The sequence below is a fragment of the Sardina pilchardus genome, chromosome 19, assembly GCF_963854185.1.
Source record: "Sardina pilchardus chromosome 19, fSarPil1.1, whole genome shotgun sequence".
NCBI classification, from domain to species: domain Eukaryota; kingdom Metazoa; phylum Chordata; class Actinopteri; order Clupeiformes; family Clupeidae; genus Sardina; species Sardina pilchardus.
In genome coordinates this window covers 23,041,472-23,053,971 of record NC_085012.1, presented here as the reverse complement: position 1 = coordinate 23,053,971, position 12,500 = coordinate 23,041,472, and the positions used below count along the sequence as shown (strand labels likewise).

Sequence of the window (12,500 nt, the reverse complement as noted above, 5' to 3'; positions counted from 1 at the left end):
AGGTTTGCTGTTTCTCAACAAGCCGCAGCTATTTTGGATCACCTGGGTTCTCGGCAGCATTGAGCCTGACTTGCATTGTTGTGATTGATGGAAAGTGCAGATGCTGATGTGCCCAGGCCAGTGCCTGATGAAAAACCTCTGACCCACAATTTCAGCAGTTTGAAAATAACAGCAGTTTTTGTTCCCATGGAAAATGTAGCTGTAGATCACTCCTTTTGTGCATCTTGTAAATAAACGTCCAAAAGGATAATCGTCTATAACGGAATCCATTATTGCTCAAATTACCGCCATGTCTAGATGTCTGAAGCATAGCGTCATGAGAGTTGGACCCAAACCAGAATGTGATGACAACGTATTTCATTCGATTTCCTAATATTTGTCTTGAGTTAATTTGATTATTCTGTGCTAAATTTGACTTAACAAGCTTCTGGGACTGATTGAATTCTTGAGTTTTATTTGGATTTTAATTGCATTGTGTAAAACTGTCAGATGAGTTTTTACGTCTATGGTAAAAAAAAAAAAAAAACTCCCTCATTCCACAAATGGAGAATAACAGTTATGAAGTCAACTCTATTCTGTTCTACCCGGTTGACAGGTCAGTCGACGGAGTCATCTGCTGTGCGTGGGAGCATGTCTCCAGTTACACATGCAGCCAGGCCTCTGCGTCTCCTCCATGGCAAAGCTGGAGCTGGGACTCTGACAAGCATTGCAACCCTCTTCAAAAGTACTGTAGCTACTAGTGCTCTAGGGCCACGACAGAGACAAACTAAGGGCTCCAGATCGCACTGTGCCTCGAATGGCACTGGGATCACAGCTGATGGCCTGGAAGGAGAGAGAGAGAGAGTGAGAGAAAGAAATAGAGACTGACAGAGAGAAAGAGAGAGCACTTGAGAGAGTCTGAGACAGAGAGAGAGAGTGAGAGAGAGAGCCTGATACGAGTGAGTGAGTGAGAGAGAAAGAGAGAGAGAAAGACAGAGAAAGAGACAGTCTGAAAGGGAGGGAGAGAGCAAGAGAGAGCCTGATAGAGTGAGTCTGAGAGAGAGAGAAAGAAAGAAAGAAAGAGAGAAAGACAGTGAAAGAGAGAGCCTGAGAGAGAGGGAGAGAGAGCAAGAGAGAGCCTGATTGAGAGAGTCCGAGAGAGAGAGAGAGAGAAAGACAGTGGAAGAGAGAGGGAGAGAGGGAGAGAGCGAGAGCCTGAGGCCTGAGAGAGGGAGAGGGCTTCCAGGGAGAGGAGAGCTGTGGCCAGCTGAGCTCATGAGAGCCTCAAGCTGCACTGGCCTGCCGTGCACCGGGAGCCCAACTCCCTCAGCCTGTCACATCCCATTCGGCCGCGTCAGGGCCTGATGAGCATCACCTCGCGCACCCCCCCACCCCAGCCCCCCGCACCCCCACCCCACCACTTCTGAGGGCGCTAGAGGGGGAGCTGGAGCTTGCGTTACTTCAGCTCGGAAAAACACAGAGAATTTGGCTACTTCAACTGGGCTTCAGTCGACTGGTCCATGAGGTTTTTTATACAGTGTTTTAAAACTGACACATGTTCACCTTCTAAGAGACAAATAAAAAAGACTATTATTCAAAGCACCTCTGAGATATGTACACATATGTACACACATTCTGAGAGCAGAAAGTATTGTGGGAGTACAGTATGAGCAGTGCTTTAATACAGTATAGACAGTGCTTTAATGCATAGTGCATTCTCTACATTGTTTGCATAAATATACTGTACTTAACAAACGTGCCCAGATATATATAAGCAGAAAATCGTGTTGTTTAGCCCGGTCTGTGGCGCACGACAGTGCGTGACAGTATTACGCAGACCCCCGGGTGGTAGCGAAGATATCGAGCGCCCGTATTGACGTGGACAGAGTGGACAGCTCTGACATAATCCAGCCCCGTCTGGGGGGAAGACACCCGTGCCCCGAGGCTAAGCCTGCCCCCTGGACATGTCCGTGCGCTCACAAGAGGCTACGGCTGGGGTTGTGGTTGTGGTTGTGGCTGGGGTGGGAGGTGGAGGTGGAGGTGGAGTTGGGGGTGGGGGTGGGGGTGGTGCGCTGCGGCTTGTGTAAGGCCGGAGGATGCGCACATGTGTTGGGCAGATGGCACGGCTGGGCTGGCACAGAGGTCGGCAGGGGCAGCGGGCTGTATATCTCCGGCGGCGAGGCCCTCCAGGAATGCGCGCGGCGGGCCAAGGATCACGGCAGGCCGAGCGTTAGATGCGGGGGAGGTGTTGGGATGGGTCTGTGAGCGCGTCTGTGTGTGAGTCTCGGGGTGTGTGAGAGAGCGCACGAGTATGAATGTGTTCGGAGTTTCTGTGTTTGTGGGAGCATGCAAAATTCTCTGTGTGTGCATGTGCGTGTGTGTGTCTAAGTGTGTGTATTTATGTGAATTTATGAGTATTTTTGCATTTTTGTGTGAATATGTTTGTGTGTTTTTGTGTGTGTGTGTGTGTGTGTGTGTGTGTGTGTCTGTGTGTGTGTGTGTCTGTGTCTGTGTGCGTCTGTGTGTGTGTCTGTGAGCGGAGTAAGCTGTCAAAGCTGGGATGTGCTGACGGACTTCCTCTGAGCTGAGACAGACCAGAGCTTGGGGCCCAGACACGTTGACAGCGCATCCCAGCTCCAGAGCCAGGCGCTGGGCCGGACCACCCGCCACACTCCCCTCCCCTCCCCTCCCCTCCCCTCCCTTCCCCTCCGGCAGCTCCAGCAGTGACTCAACAACACCTACATGTGAGGAGCTCCTCCAGTACAAAAAGGAAAGCCCTATTTCTCAAAAGTCGGCGCGCAGAATATTCCATCCTGTACGCTGACACACACACACACACACACACACACACTGAGCTTCATTGTCTTTGGCTCTGGCTCTCACAGGAAACCCTGTGACGAAGTCTTCTCTAGCCCCCGCTCCTCTCCGCTCCTCTCCGCTCCTCTCCGCTCCCACTCCGCCTGGCTCTCGGAGCGGCCGCCCCGTTGGCAAACTCCAGGAAACGGGCCGCTATCACCGAGACGATCGCATTCCCCGCCTCGCTACGTTAACAATGGCTAATTACGGAGATAAGGCGCGCTTGTCAGAGCCTTATCGGGCCGCGAGGCGAGAGACACGTGGAGCGCCGCACACGTGGGGGAGGGCCAGACGCCGCCGGTGCAGCTGCGTGCGTTTTTAGCTCGATTATCTTCGGCCATTTCCCAGAGTCTTGATTTTAATAAAACAAATCACGTTGTTCGCTACTCTTTCGTGGTGTGAAATGAGTCGTCCGTCGCCTGGATATGCCGCCTCGAAATGCGAGCCGTCTCAGAGAGACGTCCTCTCCTGGCGACACTCGAGGGGACATCAACTGTCCCTGCGACTGGTCCAGCGATGAGACAAAAAGAACTTGTGTGAGCGAATGTGACACTTTCGTCTCATTCTTTCAATGCGACACCCCCCCGACACACACACACACACACACACACAGACACACCACCCCCCCACCTCCATTCGCTTTTGTGGCAGCTCTTCACTGTACGGCGGGACCCCAAGAAGAAGGCCTCTCTGTAACAGTCTGTCACGCCCCACTGCCCTTGGCAACAACAAGACTGTGGCCTATATTGCCTTCATTTTCATTTGGCGGCCTGGACCCCCCTCAACAGAAAAAAAAAAACATTACTGGTTATAGAACAAGCTTTATTAGAGAGGGAGCTTTGAAGAGCTGAACAAAAGGGTGTCCTATGTTTAGATTAGATAACGTAAGCAACGAGTTTTCTGCATGGCTGAAAACATACAATGAGCCACCTCCTCAATACGGAGTCTGAGAGCTGTGTCTTAAAAAGGGAGAGAGAGACAGGGGGGAAAAAGATAACTTTGGGGAAAGCTGAGGGTTTCTTTCTGTAATTATTAAGCAAGCGAAAAAAAAAAAAAAAAACCGAGGGAGAAAATAACCAATCAAAAAGAGTCTGGTCCAAGAAAATTGTAACCAAATGACGCTTATCATTAACACAGGGGCTAATGGGGGCACACGTTTGGAGTGCCTGAAACCAAGCGGACTGGTAATTAATGATAGAAAATCCTACTCTGCTAAATCTGTTTTCTTAATGAGCCTCAAAATTGGGGTGGAAAAAACAGCAATTGGCTTTTTGCAAGAGTTAACCCAAGCCATGGCAACAAGAAAAACAAACAGTGATTGTGTGTGTGTGTGTGTGTGTCTGTCTGTGTATGTGAGGGAGATTGCATGAGTGTATGATAATAAATTGAACAAGAACAGAGTATTCTCCCAACAATCTCTTGCTGAAACCATAGCCATAAGACAGCCATAATTTTTGTGTGATTCAAAACACATTCTTTAGCGCTTCCTAGCCACTCATCACACAGCTGTCAAGGATGTTTCCCTTCTCTCCCAAAACGCTCGCTCTCTTTTCAATCGCAGAGCATCGTTGCAGGCCATTTCTGGCTTGTCAAACAAGAGACGCGTCAAATGGGAGAAAGAACAGCCCCCCCGCCTCTCTCTAAATCTGAGCTGTTAACATTTTATTTAAATTGTTCCCTACAGAACAAGAAAAAAAACAAAAAAAACAAAAAAAACAAGGAACAGAAAAAACAGCAAGGGTCGTACCTGGTCGTGGCTAGCTTGGATTGAGCTCCCGATGCCATGGAAAGTCATCTGCACAGGGGATAGTGTAAGGTAGGTCATGAACTCTTTGCCAGTTTGTCCATCGGTGTATTGTACCTGTAGGAGGTAAGATTGAATATCTATCATCTCGTTTCTTCATCTACCAGCAATGCCGTTCATACAAACTATGATATTAACCTTTAATAGTCCTTGAAAGGCTCTCTGTGTTACGGCACAGGCATGCAGACACATTAAAACACATCAGTAAACAAGCACAGTAATGTAAACTATTTCCAGCATCGTCGTTCAAAACACAAACACTTCAAAACACAAACACTGAAGTGCATATCAATAACTAAAATGTATCTATCTGATAATGAGTATCACAGGTGGTTTAACTCAAATTGCGGTGCGAGTCATCTGACACAGACATTCCGAGACCGTATTTAACCATTATCACAAAACATTGAACGCGTTAAGCAGTCTTTTTGCGTAGGTGGTATGCCACCGATAAAAGGCTCGAGATAGGCAGCATTCGACAACAACTCGACCGGACTTTTTCCCGATAAAAGCGCTCTCGAGGGGAAGGGCTGGCCCACTTTTGCGGAAAAAAAAAAAGAAGAAAAAAAAAAACGCCGCTGGGTCTGCCTCGGACGTCGCCAGTCACCTCGGCACGTCAAACCACACTCAAGCTGGCCGGCGGGACCTCGGCGCTCACCAGGGGAAGTGGAGTGTGTGTTTGGCAAAGGCCGGGTATTGAGGACAGTCCTGTTCGTCCCACACACACGGGACGGCGCCCGACCCAGTAACACCTAGAGGTCAGCTATGCGGGCTCCGACTGACACAGAGAGAACATTCATGCACGGCAGCCATGGTTGGGATGACACACACACACACACACACACACACACACACACACACACACACACACAAGCATAAGACATGATACACGCAAACACTCAGATAACGCACACAGACACACACACAGAGACACACACACACACACACAGATACACACACACACACACACACACAAACGCGCGCACACATACATGTATACACACGCGCACACACACACACAAAGGACTGAGAGAGACATGGCAGTCTGGCCGTCACCACTAGCCCAAAGCGGATTGGCTGTGTTTAATCACAGACGGAACGAAACGTCTCCAGTGTGTTCCAATGAAAACAACAGAGCAGTGTCAGAGCACTCCTAATTAATAGGCATGTGATTCTGTGTGTGCTTGTGTGTATGTGTGTGTGTGTGTGTGTGTGTGTGTGTGTGTGTGTGTGTGTGTGTGTGTGTAAGACTGTATGGAGAGAAAAGGAGAGACAGAGAAACAACAGGAGGATGCATATCTGTGTGTGTGTGTGTGTGTGTGTGTGTGTGTGTGTGTGTGTGTGTGTAGGGCATGGGAACCACATGACGACTACTGCTGTACAGGATGACTTGGACACTTTTAACATTTTACTAACCAAGGTATCTTAGGTCAGTAAATCTTTTTCTATTATTTGAATTATGCATTGTCTCACAAACACGTCACATTTCCCACGAATTAGCTTTTTTGATTCTTGTTCTTGACCATGTACTTATACAACAACAAACAACACTAGTATCTATTGACAACCACATACAGTATTTGTTGACCCCTGTTGACATATTGAATTCAATGAACGGCATTCAGTTTGGTAGACTTAAGTTTACTAAGTATGTGCGTGTATGTGCGTGCACGTGTGTGCGTGCGTGTGTGTGTGTGTGTGTGTGTAGATTTGATCCGCTCCACTTTGACTGCTGGCTAGCTATACTGTAGATAAGGAGGCTCCCCCTGGGAGGCGGGGGGTCCTGATGAAGCACCATTGCCTGTCCATTCCCACAGCGCACGCGGCCCAACTGGGCATGCAATGTGAAATATTCTAAACACGAGCACTCCCTCCCGCCCCAACCAGCTCAATTCCTCCAAGACGTCTCAGGATTGATACACACTGCGAGACATGCCAGTAATTTTAAAGTGCATTTCCCCACCTTGGCAAAGCGCAATATATGTGTATGTATGTATATCAATTACATTTCAACACATAAATTATGTATAAAATAATATAAAAACATATATTCTGCGTGCACAGCACAAACTTAATCAAAGGTTTCCTCACTAAGGGACAGCAAATGTTGCAGTTGAGTTGGGGGACACAGCAGCTAGAGAGAGAGAGAGTGCATGTGTGTGTGTGTGTGTGTGTGTGTGTGTGCGTGTGTCTGTGTGTGTGCAAAGTTTTTCTGTTTGTGTGAAAACTTCTGTGTGTGTATGTCTTTAATGTTTGAGTTTCAGTGCCTTTGTATATCTGTCTCTTTGTGTGTGTGTGTGTGTGTGTGTGTGTGTGTGTGTGTGTGTGTGTGTGTGTGTGTCTGTGTCTGTGTCTGAAAGTACATGTGCCTTTGTGAGATTGTGTCTGAGTGTGAATGTGAGTATCAGTTTCAGTGTATCCATGTCTTCGTCTAAGAGAGTGAAGCCGATGACACATGGGGCAACTTTTTGGCCAATGCTCTCCATTGTTGTGGTTCTGGCATGTTCCGTTGACATTGGGCAACAAAGCTCTTTTCTGGAGAACTCTAATCATCTGTAGGGAGATTGTCATGATCATCTAATCAGAACAAATGGAACTGGAAACTGGTGATGTGGATTCCCAGCAACATCGCTCAAAAAGTTGCGCCATGTATGATCAGCTTGTGGTGTACGTGTGTGTGTGTGTGTGTGTGTGTGTGTGTGTGTGTGTGTGTGTGTGTGTGTGTGTGTGTGTGTGTGTGTGTGTGTGTGTGTGTGTGTGTGTGTGTGTGTGTGTGTATGTGTGTCTAAGATGGACACCCAGCCCACAGGAGCTGGCCCAGCAGGGAGTGTGATGCTCTGGTGACTTATGTCCCCATTTAAGGCAACAGTGAGAGTGTATGTGTGTGTGTGTGTGTGTGTGTGTGTGTGTGTGTGTGTAGGGGGGAGTGTGTGTGTGTGTGTGTGTAGTGGGGCTGCCAGACAGATGCAAGGCCCCCGGTAATAAAGTGGCCAGACGCATCAGTGGGCCGCGCTGCCCCACACACCGCTGGGAAGGGGCCCGCTGGAGCTGACCCGGCCCCACTCAAGGACTCTCCAGAGAGACGGCCAGACACAGGAGCCTTCACACACACACCCACACCCACACACACATACACACACACACACACACACACTTGCACAGACACACACACACACACACACACACACGTACACACACACACACACACACACACACACACACACATACACACACACACACACACACACACACTTGCACAGACACACACACACACACACACACACACGTACACACACACACACACACACACACACACACACACACACACACACACACACACACACACACACACACACACACATACACACACACATACAGCAAGACAGGCAAGCCTTCACACAAATACAAACACACTCACACACACACACACAAGCATTCATTAACACATGTACTGTACAAGCATACATGCACACACAAGCACATACACTCGTATACTGTCTCAAACACACACACACACACTGATGAACACATACTGATACACGCACATTCATACTGACACGCACATACTGGTACACACGTGCGCACGCATGCACACAGGCACACAGGCACACACGCACACACACACACACACACAAACACACACACACACACACACACACACACACACACACACACACACACACAGGATGGATGGACTTGTCAAACAGGCCCCTCTGGCACACACACAGGTCAGACAGATGGACATGCCTGACAGTGAAGCGTAGCGTCCTCACAGGAAAAGAAGGGGGGGGGGGGGGGGAAGAGAGAAGCAAAGCAAAAGCGTACATGACATGAGGGAAGACTGACACCTGTTCACGGGGAGCTGAGAGAGAGGGGGACCTGATGGTGGTGGTGGAGGAGGAGGTGGAGGAGGAGGAGGAGGAGGAGGTGATGGTGGTGTTGGGTGAGTCTCAGGAGGGATGACTGGTCGAGTGAACATGCTTTATGGCGACATAAAAGATGAGCTCACAGGAGAAGCGAGCGCTTTTGAAAAGCCGGGACGGGAGACCTTCCCACGGCGTTCCCACATCCGTCTTTGAGCACGGAGCCTGACGGATGGCATCCCCCGGGGACCGCTACATTCATTTCATGCCTGATGTTTTCATATTCAGAAAGGTTAATAGTGTTTCCTGAGCAAACAAGAGAAAAGCCTTTCAACTATCCACGTAGGAAAACACATTAAAGCATTTTACAGGGGACAAAAGCTATAGCTATCCATTTCAACAGCCTCCCAGTCGTAACTCATGGCCAGCCGTGCTGACTAAGACCTAATCTATTTAAAAACACTATCTAGAACTACTTCGCCTCATAGGTGAGCTTGCAGAGCAAGGAGCTATCAACACCAAGTCAACTAACAAACTTAAACTGCATACTTAAAGACTCTATTGTACGATTCATTGGATAGAAGTATCTTTAAGGGTATGTAAATAAGCACAATGTCAATATAAGGTGCTCCATTCAGGGGCCCTATGTGAGCATGTAGTTGCAGTGGCCCAATACACAGTGTTGTTTGTTTGTTCAACTCCTGAGGAAACGTGTGACTTTCAGCTGAGGCCTGGGAGAGACGACTTCCGCGATCTGTGTGTGTGTGGGACTGAGCATGCATTATGCTGTTGCGCATCTGTGTACATGTGTGCATGTTTGTGGTGTGTGTGCATGTATACTTCCTGGCCTGTTCCAGTTTAATTACTCAGGAAGAGTGTGTCTACTTATCTGTCTGTCTGTATGTGTATATGTTTATACAATACATGTGTATGTTTGTGTCAGAGAGAGAGAGAGAGAAAGAGAGAGGAGTAGAGAGAGAGAGGGGGTAGAGAGAGAGAAGGGCAGTTGTTGTTGCTAGACAATTTTATTGCCTCCCCTCTGGCTAAACTGCTCGTGGGGTGGGAGGTCAGAAATCACCATTGTGGGACAGAAGTGCTTGCTAGTGTCATTAAGAAAGGATAAAAAAAAAACCTAAACACACAGTAGCCTGATCTATTACACAATCATAGTGTCAGGAGGACATGTGCTTGGCTACCAGGCATCCCACCAAGCCACCACCCACTGAAGTGTCAGAGAAAGCAGCCAATGGCCAAGAGGAGGAGGGCCACCCAGCTGTCACACCAAACCACGATAGGTCAGGACCTCCATCCATCCATGGATGCGTCAGCAGGGCTAGTTACACAAGATGTTGGCTAATGATGTTCATGTGAGTTGTGTAAGGGGCGAGGATTTACACCTCTGTGCTGGTGTCTGAGTGTTTAGTATTCGCTGCACGTGTGTGTGTGTGTGTGTGTGTGTGTGTGTGTGTGTGTGCATGCATCTGTTAGTCTGGCTCCTCCATTGGGCGGCTTATTTTCTTAAAACACTCGCACATCCGAAAAATAATCAGCAATGATGTGAAAGAGAAATGTTTCATCTGCGTGCGTTCACATATCACATGGCACCTGATTGAATAAAAAGCTTTGTGAAGTTCTGAAGACACTGACTGTGTATTTTTTTTTCTTTTTTTTTTATGAAAATGCTTCCTCAAGTTCTTAAAAGGAACCCGGACTACTATGACATGTTGGCGTCAGCTATATAAAGGTGGTATAAAAACACACAAATGTTTTGGTTTTTATTAAAAAATGTAGAAAACCCGTTCACTTGTAGGTTGCCATGGTGATGTACATCTCAATGCTTTCTGGATAGTGAGTGACGTGTTTATGTTATACGGACTATAGGTCTTGACAGTAAGCCTATAGGCTCCAGTGAGATGAACAGTTTGTACCCAAACGTTTCATCAAAAGATAGTTTGATCTGTGCTTACCCTGGACAGCTGCTGACAACAAACGCTCTCGTTCTCGGTTGCCCTTGGCAAGCAGTTGCAGGACAGACACCATCGATTTTCGCTTCGCCTCGCCTCTCTGATCGTCTTCATTTTCCTGTAAATCTCAAAGTATCGTCTTCCGCGTTATCCTCCTGATTTACGGTGCGTTCGGGTTCAAATCGAAAAGGCTGAACGGCAGACGTGTTTATCTCGCTGTAGCCTAGGCTTACTGTCAAGAGACCTATAGTCGGTTAAACCTAAACACATCACTCAACACCCAGAAAGCAATGAGACTTACATCACCATGGTGGCCAATGAGTAAATGGGTTTTCTACATTTTTTTTTAATAAAACTAAAACATTTTAAAGTGTTTTTATAGCTGATGCCAATCGTAATCTTACAAGGCCAACATGTCATACTAGTCAGGGTTCCTTTTAAAACATTGATTGTCCGTGTCTGTGTGTTTTTCTTATCCAGACACAGAGTTTGCCTTGCTTGATAGGCAGAGGTGCTTAAACGCTTGATGCCTGCACACACACACACACACACACACACACACACAGACAGAGCTCATCACTTCCACGGCACTCCGCGAGTTCTTGGAACGTTCCCATCACGCTTGACAACGAGCTCCATATGTCCGCGTGTGTGCCGGCCCGCCGCTGGAGCCGCGCTGTCTGATTGGCCCCCGAGAAAAAAGAGGCTCGCCCACGTGGTGGCATCAAGACACGCACGCATCATCCCTCACTCCAGCGGTGTGTGTGTGACTGACTGACAGTGTGTGAGTGTGTGTGTGTGTGTGTGCATGCGCGTGTGTGTGTGTGTGTGTGTGTCTGTGCAAGTGTGTGTTTATGCATGTGTGTGTGTCTGTGCATGTGCAAGTGTGTGTTTGTGCGTGTGTGTGAGTGAGTGTGTTTATGCATTTGTGTGTGAGTGTGTCTGTGTCTGTGCATATGTGTGTGCGTCTGTGTGTGTGTGTGCATGTGTGTGTGTGTGTGTGCATGTGTGTGAGTGTGTGTTTACGCCGAGTCCCGTAGGGAAAGCCCATTCTGCCAGACATTCCAGTGTGAAGTGTGTTTTAAAGACTGCATTAGCAACACTGCCCACCCCTCCCACACCAAGGAGAGAGGAGCGATTAAACCTTTTGGGCGGTTCACACACACACACACACACACACACACACACACACACACACACTTAGAGATACACATGCACACATGCACATACAAACACACACACACATCTTTACTTTCTTAGAGATACATATGCACGCACGCACGTACAAGCAAACACACATACATCTTCACTTTCTAAGAGATACACATGCACGCACGCACGGACAAGCAAAAACACACATACACACACACACACACAGACTTGCTCTCTCTCATTCTCTTACTCACACTCACACTCACACTAGATGGAGGGCTGCGTCACACAGGGCCCTCGGACACACACACACACAGGGCAGGCCGCTGGATGGACGTGCCCGCCACAGAGGAGGAGTCTGACCTCACCAAGGGCCGAGAGAGGAGGGAGAATTCCACTCAAGTGATGACTATTGTGTCTTCCCAATCCTCGAGACTTTAAAATCAACAGCTTTCTGTCAACAGGGCTCTTCTGAGCACCACACCAAAGGCTGGTATGTGTGTGCGTGTGTGTGTGTGTGTGTGTGTGTGTGTGTGTGTGTGTGTGTGTGTGTGTCTGTGCGGGGTGGGGCACAGCAAGTCCAACACATATGGCCATTAAGAGACGACATGGACCCCCAATGGGGACAAATCCCAGCCTGTCCAAATCACATCATGGTGGCAAACCCATTCAAATGGCTTGATCAGGACCAAAAAATATCCTCTTCCCTCATCTTTATAATGGCTTCCATGTTGTCACTGAAGTTCAGAAAACAACTCTAAATTGCATACAGAGGACCATATTGATATGGCCTTGACCTAAGATATTACCACTAATGACACATTGGCGTGGGACCACAACATGTGCAATCAGCCATGATTATGGAGTATTAACTACAACATA

At 48.0% G+C, this 12,500-nt stretch overlaps 1 protein-coding gene across 3 annotated transcripts in view; it reads right to left on the bottom strand.

Moving 5' to 3' along the window:
• The window catches only part of stau2 (staufen double-stranded RNA binding protein 2), a 104,493-nt gene that overhangs the window by 32,713 nt on the left and 59,280 nt on the right, over positions 1-12,500 (bottom strand). For all 3 annotated transcript variants that reach the window (XM_062521034.1, XM_062521031.1, XM_062521033.1), the window contains exon 14: positions 4,583-4,696. In XM_062521034.1, coding sequence (XP_062377018.1) covers positions 4,583-4,696 — 114 coding nt within the window. The remainder of the gene's footprint in view (positions 1-4,582; positions 4,697-12,500) is intronic.